Here is a 15,483-nt window from a genome sequence, read left to right on the forward strand (position 1 = left end):
ATTTAAAGGGCTCCAGGATTCCATGTTGCCTAGGCAGAGAGCCAAATCAAGAATGCAAATGATAGTCTCTAGAGTAACCCCTGTGAGACTCGTAGAATAGCAGATAACCTCCACACTTGTGGTGGAGGGGACAGGTGGGGAAGGAATTTTTTAAAATATGGCAAAGAAGGAAAGAAACAGCAACACTGAACATGGAGAACACATAGAAATCTTTAGTAAGATGCTAGTTTTAACCCAAGTAGATCAGTAATTAAATGCAAATGGACTAAATCTCAAAGATTCTCAAAAGTGAAAAAAAAAAACAGAACAAAGACATAAGATTGTAAAAAGATTAAGAGTAAAAAAAATGGAAAAAGAGCACACAAATACTCACCTAGAGGAAGCTAATGTCTATATTTTTATATCAATGTAGATTTTAAGGCAAAAACATAATGGTGAAAGATTCAACTGGCCAGGAAGATATAATAATTTAATGTTTGCTTATATTTAGTAATAAGCCCTCAAAATGCATAAAATAAAAATTAACACAGCTAAAACAAATGGAGCAATTTACAATCATGGGAGATTTCAGCTTTTGGAATAGGAGATAGTAGGGATAGAGAAAATTTCAACCACAGAATTAGTATCTTATATATACAGGACACTGTACTCAGTAGCTGAAGAATGCACTGTTTTTTCATGCACACAGAATATTTTTAATTTAACCTTACGCAGACCCAAAACAAATCTCAACAAGTTTCAAAGAATCAAAATCACTTGATGCATGCTTTTGATTAAAGTTGGAAGTAAACCCAAACTCATTAACTAGAAAATATCCACATTTGATAGTTAAGCAGTGCATTTATAAATATCTCATTAGGCAAAGAAGAAATTACAATGGAAACTAATAAAACATTCTGAATGATGATATGAACATCATGCTAATGAAAATATTACATATCAAAATTTGTGAAATGCAGTTAACAGCATATTGAGCAGAAACTTTGTAGCCTTTAAATGCATATATTGGACAGGAGAAAAGTCTGATAGTAATAAAAGTATGTAGTGCAAACAGTTAGCATAAGAGAAAATGGAACCCAAATAAAGAAAGGAGAAAGTAAAATAGGTAAGAACATAAATTAATGAAATAGTAAACAAATATACAATAGAGTATCAACAGAGCTTAGCAACGGTTCTTTGAAATGGCTCATAGCATTAGTAAGCCCCCTGTGATGAGACTGACTAAAGGAGAGAGAAAGACATAAGTAATCAATATTAGGGATGAAAAGGGGGGGACACTGCTACAGTCCTACAAACATTAAGACAAATATAAGAATTTGAAAATTTCTTTGGATTATGTCTTAGGGAACTACAACTTACCAAACTTAAGAAGAAATAGAAAATCTGAAAGGTGCTATAAACATTGAAAAGTCAAATCAGTCATTAGAAGCCTTCTCATGTCTACCCTTCATGGTGACAAGATTGCTGGAACAGCTCAGTGTGTATAGTCTTTCAGGTAGAAAATAGAGACCCTTTTTGAAAGGTTTCATACATATCTGGCCCTGACTCCCATTATGCAGAACAAGGACACATTCTCTAAAGCAGTTGTGGCTGGTGGCTGGAATGCACACTGACTTGTGCCCAAATTGCAGGCATAGCCCTGGAGTTAAAGTAGGGGACAGTTGTTCCCAAGAGGAAATTTGGAGTGCCACTACCCAACAAGGAAGCAAATGGATGCTGCATAGTTAAAAAACCAAGAAGTGTTCACGATAATGAGAAAGATGGACTCACTCAAATGTTAGGGGAAGAGAAATCATAGTTGAAGAAAAGGCAGTGAGAAAGAAATCAGGCACATATGTTTGGACCCCTTGGCCTCCATCTCAGTGAGTGTCAACACACAGAGGTGTGTATAAGGGGGAAAAACCCTTCCTATAAGGAAAAGTTTCAGCTTGATGGCTTTACCACAGATACTTAAGTGAGAAATAATTCTGATCTAACCCAACTCGTCCAGAGAACAAAGAAGCTTGTTTTATCAAACTAGCGTAACTTTGACACAAAAATCTGACTGAGAACATTATAAAATAGGAAGATAACAGGTCAGTCTCTTCCTCTCCCATCAACACTTGCAAAAATACTAAACAAGATAGTAGCAAATTAAATATAGTGATACATGAAAAGAGTATGTATGACAAGTTACTAAGTTGCAGTGATTTCAGAATGCAAGGTTGGTTTAACTTAATTTGAATAAATAATTTATTCACTATATCCCAATAGATGGGAAATTCTGTTTTTACAAAAAACAAACAAAACAAAACCAGCAAATATTCTTAATGGTGAAATGTGGAATGCTTTCTCTTTGAGATGGGGAACAAGATAAGGATGCCTATTCTCAGCACTTCTATTAAGTATCCTGTGTCCTAGATATTGCAGGGGAGCGGGGGGTGGGCAGGAAAGGAAGGGAAGGGGGAGAGGTAAAAAGGGAGAAAGAAAAAGAAGGGAAAGCAGTGGGACTGAAGAAGCTCACGCCCTGCTTCATGCAGGTAAATCTGGATTTCTGGGGGTAGGACCCAACCTGCAGCCCAATTTAAGAGCCAATGCCCTGACCACTTTTTGTAAATATGTATAAGGAAGTGTCATGGTGGTGTCACAAACACTTTATTTTTCATTTGAAGAAAATGCTATTGATTTCTAAACAAGGTCTTCCAAAGAAAATGTTTGCTTATTTGAGTTGATACCAACTTGAGGTTGGTGTTTTTCTATTATCTACTCCAATATCAACCACTCTGTAAATGGAAATAAACACATAATGCATGTCACATAGTAGAAACGCAGAGCTGAATGATTGTTCTGATCAATATAATTGTATATAATGTTACATAAAAGGTAATATTCCTTTTAGCATTACTATTTTTTGTTAAGAATTTGGACAAAGCAAGATAACTTCTTTGACTCAGAAGCTCTACCTATAAAATTACTGGGCTAAATAGCAGTTATTTCCAAGGAATACATTTGCTAAAACTCTTTCTATTTTGAAGTAGAAATAATCGTGGCCTTTGGGTAACACTATAATTTTATCATTTTGCCTCAATATCTAATGGTATTAAAACAATTACTGTTTTAGAAAGTGATAAGGATTGGAAAGGAAGAAATAAAACTACCACTGTTTGCTGATAACATGATTATATACATAGAGATTTAAATTTACAGATAGATTGGAATTAATAAGTTAGCAAAGTAGCTACAGACTGCAGTTATCTTTCTGTATACCAACAACAATCAGAAAATAAGGAATATTGAAAAATTCAATTTATATTAACACAAAAATGCCAAACACCAGTGTATGAATCTAACGAAAAGTATGTAACATCTGTATACCAAAAACTATAAAACATTGAGAGAAATTTTAAAAAGAAATGAGTAGGAAGATATGTACCATATTCATGGACTGGAAGATTCAGTATTATAAACACTTCTTCCCAAATAGATCTGTAGATTCAGATTCTAACAATTTCTAAATGAGCATCAACACACTGATTATATACTCTTTACAGAAATGCAAAAACCAGTAAAAACCAAGACAGCTTCTAGGGGAAGGGTACCATTCTCCCGGATGTTGTGACTTATATAAACCCGGAGTCACAGAGACAATCTGGTCCTAGAACAAGGGTAGAGAAATTGAGCAATGGAGTCAAGCCAGCTCAGAAGCAGGCCCACATCTTTGGACACGTGGTTGACAAGAAAGGTCGATTGTCAAACAGTGGAGACAGGATGGTCTTCTCAACAGAAAGAGTTGGGATAGTAGGCTGTCCACACAGGGAGATGATCCTCATACCACACACAAAACTCAGTAACAAGTGGCTTGTGAATCTCAATGTAAAAGGGAAAACAGTAAAGTTCCTAGAAGTAATAAGAGGCAGTATCATTATGGCCCCCACGTAGAACACATACGTTAAAGTTCAACAAAATATGCAAATGGAAAGACTGGCTAAAAATTGGTTAAATTTGACTGTATTAAAATCAAAAACTATTTATCAAAAGACATCACTAATCGAGCACATAGGCGAGTCACGGAGCGAGATTCTGTAGTACAGATAGCCCCCAGACAGTTCTCTACCCAGCATCATGAAGAACCACAAATTAAAAAGAAAAGAATGACAGCTCTGTAGAAAAGCAGGCAAGAGACTTGAACAGGTGTGTCCTAAAAGAAGATACCCAGATGGCCAGTGAACACAGGAGAAGGTACTCAATTGAATTAAGTATTATCAGGGAAATGCAAATCAAAACCACACTGAGCTATCACCTCACACCTGTTAAGATCACTGCTCTCAAAAACAAAGGACTGCAAGTATTGGCCAGGATGTGGAGAGAGGGGACCTTTGTGCAGTGTGGTATGAGTGTAAATTACTACAACCATTATGGAAAACAATGTCGACCTTCCTCAAAAAATTAAAATAGAACTACCATATGATCCAGCAATCCCACTGCTGGGTATATATTCAAGATAATTGAAAACAAGGTTTGGAAGAAATACCTGCTCTCCTGTGTTCATTGCAGCGTTATTCACAATAGCCAAGATATGGAAACAACCTAAGTGTCTTCACAGATGAATGGATAAAGAAAATGTGATATGTTTGCACAGTGGAGTACTATTTAACCACAAAAACAAGGAAACTACCATTTGCGACGACATGGATGAACCTACAGGACATTATGCTATATGAAATAAGCCAGGCACAGAAAGACTACACGATTCATTCCTCTCATATGCAGTATCTAAAACAGTCAAAGTCAAAAAGCAGAGAGCAGAATGGAAGTTGCCAGCGGCTGGAGGGAGAGGGAAACGGAGTTACCGTTGAGGGCATAAAGTTTCAGTTATATAAGCTGAGTAAGCTCTAGAGCTTTGCCACACAACATAGTGCCTATAGTTAACAATAGAGTATCATGCTTTTAAAAATGTGTTGACAGCAGATCTCATCTTAAATGTTTTTTCCATAATTAAAAAATAATAAAGAGCCACAATAAGACGCCATCACACAGCCCTAGGGGTGCTCAGAGGCTGCCGATGGTGGGGGCATTGGCTCCTGCTTGGGGAAGCAGCTTGGCACCCTTACATAAAGCTAAAGGGGATCAGTGACCAGCAGCTCCCCAGTGGCGTGTGCCTGGCAGGACACGGGCCTGCACACACTGTGCCTCAGTGTTAGTCGTGGTCCCACCCAGCCACAGCCCAGCGAGTACCAACACAGAACGGATGCGTGCATCATGGTGCAGTTGTGCAAACAATAACAAGGACACATCTCACAAACACGGTGAGAGAGGTCAGGCACCACAGAATAGAGTACCATTCCATTGATAGAACGTGCAGCACGACCATCATGTTTAGACAGACGAACGGTAAGGCCAGAAAGAAGAGCAGTGGAGGAAATGTTGGTCAAATTAGTTTACCTTTGTTGGGCCGGGCAGGGGATGGGGACCAAGGGAGTCTCGGGGCACGAGGGAGGGCATCAGGGTCCTATTAATCTCCCCATTCTCACCTTTTATTTTTTGAACAGTTTTCTTTTTTTGTGTTCATTTTCTTTGTGTTTTTTAAAAAGACAAAGTGGGCTGGGCGTGGGGGTTCACACCTGTCATCCCAACACTTTGGGAGGCTGAGGCCAGCGGATTGCTTGAGCCCAGGAGTTCAAGACCAGCCTGGGCAACATGGTGAAACCCAGTCTCATATGAAAAATACAAAAATTATCCAGCTGTGGTCCGAGCTACAAGGAAGGCTGAGGTGGGAGGATTGCTTGAGCCCGGGAGGCAGAGGTTGCAGTGAGGCGAGATTGCACCACTGCACTCCAGCCTGGGTGACAGAGCCAGACCATCTCCAAAAAAAAAAAAAAAGGTTGGGTTGCATTTTCATGTAAAGAAAACTGGGCTCCAAGGCCAAGTTTGGGAAACACTGTCCTGCCACCTCTCAGATGCTCACAGTCCCTGTGAGCCTGGTGGAGGCTCCATGAGCTCCTGCACAAGGCACTGTGAGACTTGGTTATACTGCTGGGGTTCTGGATTCCTCCCACAGGGTCACTGACCAGCCCTGGCTGCTCTTCTGACCATACCAAAGACTGGGGGTCTGAAGGCTTCAGGCTCCTGCTCACTCCTGGGCATGGAAGTGTGTACAGCTCACTACTTAAACTCTTTACTTTTGAAATTTCATTGAATAACTTTTGTCCAGTGCAAGATAGACAAGAGCCGTATCTTTCTGGAGCTGTCCGTGCGGGTGAAGGTGTGGACAGACAGATGACAGACAGGCAACAGCCACAGCTGATGGTCACACGCTACAGAAGACACAGAAGGAAGGGTGGTGCTGGTTCAGCCACAAGGGACACTATGGGAACAGGGACCTGGAGTTGTGAAGCTGGTGGCTCAGAGACCTGTGGGAGGCGTTACAGGAAGCAGCAGCCAAGGCTGGGCTGAGCTGCAGGCAGGCAGGAGTCTGGCGTGTCGGGAAACAGAAGACCAGCACGCTGGGGCCATGGCCAGGCCGTGTAAGGCATCTTTTTAGCCAAGGAAGAAACAGGTAGATAGGACTGGAGTACCCTGGTACAAAGGCATTTTCCCCATTTCTTCTAGATTCAGCGCCCTATAAAGACCAGCTGTCCTTGAAGGAACAAGCCGGCTTTCTAGCCGGTCAGCAGCTCCTGAGCCAGGCGGGCCCCAGCAACCCTCCTGGGGCACCCCCAGCCCCTTTGGCCCCCTCCTCCCCTCCTGTGACTGCTCTGCCCCAAGATGGAGCAGCTCCAGCCACCAGCACCATGCCAGAGCCAGCGTCAGGAACTGCCATCCAGGCAGGGGGTCCAGGGACACCTCAGGGGCTGACCAGTGAGCTCGAGACGTCTCAGCCACTAGCGGAGACTCACGAGGCCCCGCTTGCTGTGCAGCCCCTCGTGGTGGGCCTAGCACCTTGCACTCCAGCTCCAGAGGCTGCCTCAACCAGGGACGCCAGTGCCCCAAGGGAGCCCCTGCCACCTCCTGTGCCTGAGCCCAGCCCCCACAGCGGGACCCCACAGCCCGCCTTGGGTCAGCCTGCTCCCCTGCTTCCTGCCGCAGTGGGGGCCGTCAGCCTGGCCACCTCCCAGCTCCCAAGCCCACCCCTGGGGCCCACTGTCCCCCCACAGCCACCCTCAGCCCTGGAGTCGGATGGGGAAGGGCCGCCCCCCAGGGTGGGCTTTGTGGACAGCACCATCAAGAGCCTGGACGAGAAGCTGCGGACTCTGCTCTACCAGGAGCACGTGCCCACCTCCTCAGCCTCAGCTGGGACCCCTGTGGAGGTGGGCGACAGAGACTTCACCCTGGAGCCCCTGAGAGGGGACCAGCCCCGCTCAGAGGTCTGCGGGGGGGACCTGGCCCTGCCCCCAGTGCCTAAGGAGGCGGTCTCAGGGCGTGCCCAGCTGCCCCAGCCCTTGGTGAGTAGCTGCCTTGTCCCAGAGACACCGCCCTGGGTCAGGGGCCGGAGCCCGGGCACAGGCCCGGGGGTGGGCAGGCATCTTGGCTATGCAGAGCCGCCCTCACTCAGGGCCCGTCCCTCTCTTGGTGACCCACCCACGTGTGTCTGACTCACCCATGCATGTTTTGCAACAAGTGGCCCCTGTTTGGGGTCATGCTTGTGCAGCGTCAGGTGACTCAGCCCCATCCATGCACACAGAGGGGCTGGGGCAGCCCAGGGGCAGCCTGAGATGAGGGGAGTGGATTTGCAGATGCAGCTGTTGAGATGCTGACATGTGAGTCTCATGGCTCTTCTCTTTTTGTGTTTCTTTCTCCAGGTGGAGAAGTCAGAACTAGCCCCCACTCGAGGGGCCGTGATGGAGCAGGGCATGTCTTCGTCAATGACAGGTAACAGCTTCCTGCTGAACCCTGCGTTCACAAGGTGCTGCCTGGCTTCCTTGCCCCAGAACCTTCTGCATCCGCACCCTCGTCTTTCATCTGTTAAGGCATAAAAGCATTTCTTAAAGATCCTTTTATCTGTAAGGGATCCTTTAGCATCTAGGGTAGGGCCCAGACACAGCAGGAGCCTGTCATGATTTAATTCAAGCTTGTCCAACCTCTGGCCCATGAGCTGCATGTGGCCCAAGACGGCTTTGAATGGGCCCAACACAAATTGGTAAGCTTCTTATGAGCTTTTTGTTTTTTTTTCAATTTTTTAAAGCTCATCAGTTATTGTTAGTGTATCTCATGTGTGACCCAAGACAATTCTTCATCTTCCAATGTGGTCCAGGGAAGCTAAAAGACTGGATGCCCCTGACTTAATTAAAACCTACTGAGTTCTAGAAGGAGCCACATGCTAACACGCTAGAGAGATGAAGTCCTCTGGGGAAATGGATAAAGCCCCAGTTGGTGGGTGCTGGGATGTTGCAGGGACACGTCACAGCTCCTGGACTCTCCAGTGGCTGAGGGTCTGCACACGTTCCGGTGGACCCACCCCAGCCCTTGCTTTTCTTCAGCAAGATTACAAGATGCCCACAAAAACCCAGCCTTACTTCAGCTATAGCAGAGCAGTGCGGTGGCGGGGGCGCTGTGACTGCTGGGAGTGCCAGGTGCCAGGGCAATCCCTGAAGACCTGTCGTGGGGCTTTCCCTTGTGGCTCTTGGCTGCCACTGCGTCTCTGTGGAAACGCCTTTGCTTTGCTTCTCATTTCATTATCTGCATGCCTCAGTGTCCCTTCTAAGGGAGCCGGACTGATCTTGTGAGGTCTGAGGTTCCTTCTCAGCCCAGGATTTCTTGGGGGATGGGCACACTATGAATCAGGACTCCCCTGAGCCTCCTAATGGAAACCTCAGCGCACATCAGCCGCAGGCGGGACCCCGTAGTCCCAGGCCACATTTATTTCTAGACGCCAGACTTTAAGAGGGGTCGGGGCAGCTGGCTCTGGGGTCAGAAGCTGTGCACGCAGGGAACTGGTGATGTTTAGCCTGAGGAAGATGAGGGACGGGGCAGAAGCAAGAGCGTCTTCGCAAAAGGGTGGAAATGAGAGGTTGTGTTGGAGTGCCAGCCCTGACCACGCTGGGCTGCCTGTGGTGCTCCACGGACTCTGACTTCGTGTTCTGAGATGTGTCCGTCCCATGGGCCCCTTTGGCAGATGAGCAAACTGAGCTTCAGTAACTTGCAAATGATGTAACTTGTACTCCAAGTCCATACTCTTTCCAGAGTGTGGAACTCATGGGGGAAGCTCCAAGGAGACAGATTCTAGTTTGGCAAAAGTGACCTTCCCTGGAGGTTGGAGCCATTTAGAAGTAGAGAGAGTGCGATTGACAGTGAACCTCCTAGCCCTGGAGGTGGGCATGGGGATATGAGGAGGGGAGTCAGGTGTTGCATACGGCTTGGGGACACGCGACAGGGACTGGATTGGGGCTCCTTAGGAATCTGATTTGGTTGTTGTTCCCTTGTGAGTTTCCACATGGGGTGTGCAAAGGAGACACGTGTACATGTGCGGGCGGCCCCAACCTCCCCAGAGGCTCCATCTGCTGCTGCCACCTTCCCCATGGCGCATAGGTCTGGCTCATGCCCTAGCCTACCCACGAGTTTCTTTTGTCACATGAGGGTCTCAGCTCAGGCGAGGCCCCCATGTCAGCTTGCTTGGCTTTTCTGGTTGCCTCTTTACGGCAACCCTGGGAAAAGCTGGTCAGAAAGAGCTCCCTAGATGGAGAGCACCGGAATAGCTGCAGGTGCAGGGGGTGACAGTTTTTGAGACACCGTGGGAGCAGGGCTGGAACCCAGCCCCATTGATCTGCGCTGTGGGACCCTCTCACATCAGACGATGGGATGAGACAGGGTGCTGGCCTTCAGGTGCACAGAGAAGGCCTGGCTGCATGAGGGTGCCCGGGGCTGACGCCTCTTCTCTTGCCCGGGTTTATTGATCATCTGTCATAGAATGCCGTGGGGCCAAGACATCATGGAGTATTTTTAGTTTCCAAAACTGCTGTGAGCACACACAGCTGGCTCCTCCCAGTACCCACTTCCATTGTCCTGCCTGTCTGGAGGCACTCCCATGGGATCCCTTTGGGCTGCTTCGGGTCAGCTGTGAGCCATCTCTGCCTCTTCCTCCTCCTTCAGCCCCAGTAATGTTTCTGATGTTCCCATAGCAGAGTCGTCTCCCAGGAGTATGCTGGGCTATGACAGAGATGGAAGGCAGGTGGCCTCAGACTCCCATGTGGTCCCCAGCATCCCCCAGGTAAGGGCGACTTGACAACCCCCTGGCTGGTTGGCAGGGTTTGCTCTGTGCTGATGTTCACATGAAACCTCTTCATCTCCGCTTGTTTCCCAAGGATGTACCTGCTTTTGTGAGACCTGCACGTGTGGAGCCCACAGACAGGGATGGTGGAGTCTCTGGAGAAAGCTCAGCAGAGCCCCCGCCGAGTGACACGGGCATTTCCACAGTGGGGGGCCAGGCTAGCCACCCCCAGACACTCGGCGCTCGAGCTTCGGGGTCCCCTCGGAAACGTCCAGAGCAGCAGGATGTCAGCTCACCAGCCAAGACTGTGGGCCGTTTCTCGGTGGTCAGCACTCAGGACGAGTGGACCCTGGCCTCCCCCCACAGCCTGAGATACTCTGCCCCACCCGACGTCTACCTGGACGAGGCCCCCTCCAGCCCCGACGTGAAGCTGGCAGTGCGGCGGGCGCAGACGGCCTCCTCCATCGAGGTCGGCGTGGGCGAGCCCGTGTCCAGCGACTCTGGGGACGAGGGCCCTCGGGTGAGACCCCCGGTGCAGAAGCAGGCGTCCCTGCCCGTGAGTGGCAGCGTGGCTGGCGACTTCGTGAAGAAGGCCACCGCCTTCCTGCAGAGGCCTTCTCGGGCCGGCTCGTTGGGCCCCGAGACACCCAGCAGGGTGGGCATGAAGGTCCCCACGATCAGCGTGACCTCCTTCCATTCCCAGTCGTCCTACATCAGCAGCGACAATGATTCGGAGCTTGAGGATGCTGACATAAAGAAGGAGCTGCAGAGTCTGCGGGAGAAGTAGGTCCTGCGGGCAGGAAGTGTTGCCCCCGCCCCCGGACCATGGCACCACTTCCCAGTTTTGAGGGAACCCTGGTGCCGGGGCTGAAGTCCTGGCCAAGCAGCGCCCACTTGGAGCTGCCAAGCAGGGACAGGGGAGTGATGAAGGCTTTTTTTTTTTTTTTTTTTTTTGAGACAGTCTCGCTCTGTCACCCAGGCTGGAGTGCAGTGGTGCAATCTTCGCTCGCTGCAACCTCCACCTCCCGGGTTCAAGCGATTCTCCTCCCTCAGCTTCCCGAGTAGCTGGGACTACAGGTGCCTGCCACCACGCCCGGTTGATTTTTCTATTTTTAGTAGAGACGGGGTTTCACCATGTTGGCCAGGCTGGTTGGTCTCAAACTCCTGACCTGAAGTGATCCACCCGCCTTGGCCTCCCAAAGTTCTGAGATTTCAGGTGTGAGCCACCAGGCCCAGCATCCCTGTGGTTTTGAGTAGACAATCTCCCACTCAGAGTCCTCCAGGCTGGGCCGGCCCCCACCCTGCTGTCTGCCTGGCTTCTGGCTTCTCTGGGTGCCATGCCTCCTCCTGCTGCCCTTAGGGGTATGTCTTGGGGGATCACTGAGGCATGTGTCTTCCTCACCCTGTCTGCCTCTCATCTGTCTCCTTCCCTCTTTCTTCCTTTCTCCTTCTCTCTCTCTCTCCCCTTTCATTCCTTCTCTCCCTGTCTCGCTTCCCACCACTCTGTTTCTGCCATGCTCTCTCTTCCTATCTGTCTCTCCTTTCTTTGTCTCTGTCTCTGTCTCTCTCTCTCCCGCCCTCCTTCTTTCTCTTCCTCTCTCTTTCTCCATGTCTCTTTCCCTCATCCAGCAAATATTTATTCTGTCCTGCTGCGGCTGGGGGGTTACTGGGATGTCCTTCGGGATGGGAGGGCTAACACCAAATTCACCAGTGCCTGAAGGCACGTTTGTAAGTCGTGTCCTGTTGGAAATCACAGGCTTATGTGGGAAGAGCCGTGCACATCTCCTTTCTCTCCTGCGAGCCCTCTCTGCACAGTGTATGCACAGAGGCTAAGAGAGTGTCTGCCCAGGCTGGCGGGGTGGTCAGTGCCATACATTGAGGATATAGTGAGTGTCTATGTGTTCATGGAGAACTGAGGAGGGAACTGGAGCTGCTGGGAGAGGCAGGAAGGCAGGGATGGGTGGAATCACTGCTGGTCTTAGAGGCCTCCAGGAAGGTGGCCCCCATTGGCCACATGGCCCAACAGATCCTTGGTGGAGGCCAGAGAGTGGATGGAGCCCAAGGTGGGTATGACCTAGAACCTTTTGGGACAGAGGGCAGCAGATCCTGGGCACATTTGCTCAGCAGGAATGTCATCCTGGGGAGCCAGTGGTCAGGGTCAGCAGGCACAAAGGGGAGCTGAGATGTTGCCAAGCCACACCCCAGCTGTGGCTGCTACGAAGAGAAGCTTGTAGGGGGCAGGAAGGTGTGGATGTGAGAACACTGGGGAGAGGAGCTGCTATAGGCTCTGAGAGCCTGGGTTACAGGGGCCAGGAGCCAGAGACAGAGGGTAGAGATAATGGGGTGGGGACTAGAAATGGCAGAAGTGGTTGGGAGCCAGGGGCAGGTGGGGTCTAGGGAAAGGGCAGGGAGAGGACCAGAAGCACCTCAAAGGAGAGAGTTCCAGGAGCCTAAGAACAGGAAGTGGATGCTGGGAGGGCCGTGGAGTCCAGAGGGAAGTGGGGACCATTTAGGAAAGGATGGGGAAGATTTTCAGCCTCAACTGGGAACTGAGGTGACTTGGCATCTGATGGGCAGTAGCCAGCAGCTCCCCAACCTTGCTTTCATTTGAACCCTCTGAATACTGAGGTGCCTGTGCCTCATTGCAGCATTTCTGCCATGAGCATTGGGGTTTCCTAGGGCTCCAGGAGCCCTGTGCTGACTGTGCTTTCAGATTTCCCAGGCCGCGGGGCTCTGTGGTGAGCAGCCCAGGGGCAGCTTGGAGTGGTCCAGGGCACCCCTGTGTGGAAGCCACATTGCAGTCTGCGACCGCGGGAGCTGGACCATGTGGGTGCGGCCTCGGAGCAGAGTTCCAACCTGGATAAGCTCCAGCCTGGATAAGACGCTCCCCTGCCCATGCAGCTGCTCCCCAACGCTGGGGCAGTCAGCACTCTCTTGAAATAGTACTCCCTTCCAGAAGATCACCTGATGCTGTGTCTCTCTGGTGTTTGTAGGGAGAAAGCCATTCAAGAGTTTTATTTTTATTTATTTATTTTGTTTAGTAGTTAGAGGAAGTCATTAAAAAAAACAAAAAGCCTATGTGGCAGGTGTTGAAATTCAGGAGTAAAATCAGAACTTGCTTCCTCATTTCCGACCTTGAAAACTACCTGTTTTCCTTGCCATCAAAGGAAGAGGAGGGGCACTTGGGGTGAAGGCAAGGGGTTACAGGCCTCCAGCCAGGGCCCCTGGGGTGGCCTTGGGCCTTGCAGAAGCTCAGAGCACTGTGATGCAACAGGGAGGCCCAGCTCCTCCCCTCCCCTCCCCATCCTCTCCTCTCCATCCTCCCGTCACCATCCTCCCCTCACCTTCCTCCCCCACCTTCCTCCCCTCTCTATCCTCCCCTCTCCATCCTTCCTTCACCATCCTTGTCTCTCCAGCTTCCCCTCACTTTCCTCCCCTCTCCATCCTCAACTCACTTTCCTCCTCTCTCCATCCTCCCCTCACCTTCCTCCCCTCTCCATCCTCAACTCATTTTCCTCCTCTCTGCAACCTCCCCTCACTTTCCTCCCCTCTCCACCCTCAACTCACTTTCCTCCTCCCTCCATCCTCCCCTCACCATCCTCCCTTCACCTTCCTCCCCTCTCCTTCCTCCCCTATCCATCCTCCCCCCACCTTCCTCCCCTCTCCATCATCCCCTCCATCCTCCCCTCACCTTCCTCCTCCTCTATCCTCCCCTCACCTTCCTTGCCTCTCCATTGTCCCCTCTCCTTCCTCCCCTCACCACCCTCCCCTCAGCATCCTCCCCTCACCACCCTCCCCTCACCATCCTCCCCTCACCTTCCTCCCCTTTCCATCCTCCCCTCACCTTCCTCCCCCTCCATCCTCCCCTCACCTTCCTCCCCCTCCATCCTCCCCTCCCCCTCCTCCCCCTCCATCCTCCCTTCACCTTCCTCCCCCTCCATCTTCCCCTCACCTTCCTCCCCCTCCATCCTCCCCTTACCTTCCTCCTTCATCCTCCCTTCTCCCTCCTCCCCCTCCATCCTCCCCTCACCTTCCTCCCCTTGGCCTCCTCCTCTCACCTTTCTCGCCTCTCCATGCTCCCCTCTCCATCCTCCCCTTACCTTCTTCCCCCTTCATCCTCCTTTCTCCATCATTCCCTCTCCATCCTCCCCTCACCTTCCTTCCCTTCCATCCTCCCCTCACCTTTCTCCCCTGCCCATCCTCCCCTCATCTTCCTCCCCTCTCCATTCTCCCCTCACCTTCCTCCCTCTCTATCCTCCCCTCACTTTCCTCCTCCTCCTCCATCCTCTATTCTCCATCCTCCCCTCACCTTCCTCCCCCTCCATCCTTCCCTCCCTCTCCATTCTCCCCTCACCTTCCTCCCCCTCCATCCTTCCCTCACCTTCCTCCCCTCAGCACCCTCCCCTCTGCATCCTCCCTTCAGCCTACTCCCCTCCCCATTCTACCTCCCTTGACCTTCTTCCCCTCTGTTTCCTCCCCTCTGCATCCCCTCGGCCTCCTCCCCTTGGCTTCCTCCCCTCTGCATCCTCCCCTCCCCATCCACCCCTCAGCATCCTCCTTTCACCTTCCTCCCCTCCGCATCTTCCCCTCCACATCCTCTTCTCAGCATCCGCCTCTCGGCTTCCTCCTCTCGGCTTCCTCCCCTTGGCGTCCTCCCCTCGGCGTCCTCCCCTCTGCGTCATCCCCTCCCCATCCTCCCCTTCCCATCTTCCCCTCCGCATTCTCCCCTCTGCATCCACCCCTCTGCATCCTCCCCTCGGCATCCTCCTCTTGCCTCGGCAGTTCTAGACTCTGCCCTTGCCCGTGGTCAATGAGCCACCTGCATTTCACCTGCGGGGTGATGTGGGACCTGTTGCAGTGGGCTCACATATGGTGTGGCATGGCCCCTGGAAGTCAGTGAGCGTCTCGCTGACTTCTTCATGCCGTGTTGCATTGAGCTGCCTTCCACTCTCTGTTTCCCCTGTGGAGGAAATAACACACATTTGCCTGATAAATGGAGGCAGTCTCCAGTGCCTGGCACCTGCTGATTTCCCCTCACCTGTGTTCATGTTTGGGACTTTCATTGCAGGTATCAATGTAAGCATTCCGAGTCTGGGTATTTGGAAGTTTGACACTTCTTAGCCTGGCCCGTGCTGTTGGGCACGTCGATGCCAGAGGCCCACCACCTTGGCACCTCCCCGTTTAGATATGAACAAACAGTGTCATTTTACAGCCCCTGTGTGCCGCTTTGAGTGGCCCAGGCCAAGGCACAGGCAGGGCGCCCACCCTTCATCCCATGTTCTCCCACGCCGCCTCCCTCC

General features: G+C 50.5%; 1 protein-coding gene across 38 annotated transcripts in view; it reads left to right on the top strand.

The window, feature by feature from the left end:
• The window catches only part of WNK2 (WNK lysine deficient protein kinase 2), a 137,517-nt gene that overhangs the window by 98,803 nt on the left and 23,231 nt on the right, over window positions 1-15,483 (top strand). For 25 of the 38 annotated variants that reach the window (XM_031014450.3, XM_055349916.2, XM_055349926.2 and 22 more), the window contains exons 20-23: window positions 6,589-7,421; window positions 7,779-7,848; window positions 10,095-10,183; window positions 10,278-10,966. In XM_031014450.3, the coding sequence (XP_030870310.3) occupies window positions 6,589-7,421; window positions 7,779-7,848; window positions 10,095-10,183; window positions 10,278-10,966 (1,681 nt within the window). The remainder of the gene's footprint in view (window positions 1-6,588; window positions 7,422-7,778; window positions 7,849-10,094; window positions 10,184-10,277; window positions 10,967-15,483) is intronic. The other 13 variants (XM_055349918.2, XM_055349927.2, XM_019033782.4 and 10 more) reach the window with 3 other exon arrangements.

This window comes from Gorilla gorilla, chromosome 13 (genome assembly GCF_029281585.2).
Source record: "Gorilla gorilla gorilla isolate KB3781 chromosome 13, NHGRI_mGorGor1-v2.1_pri, whole genome shotgun sequence".
Taxonomy (NCBI): Eukaryota; Metazoa; Chordata; class Mammalia; order Primates; family Hominidae; genus Gorilla; species Gorilla gorilla.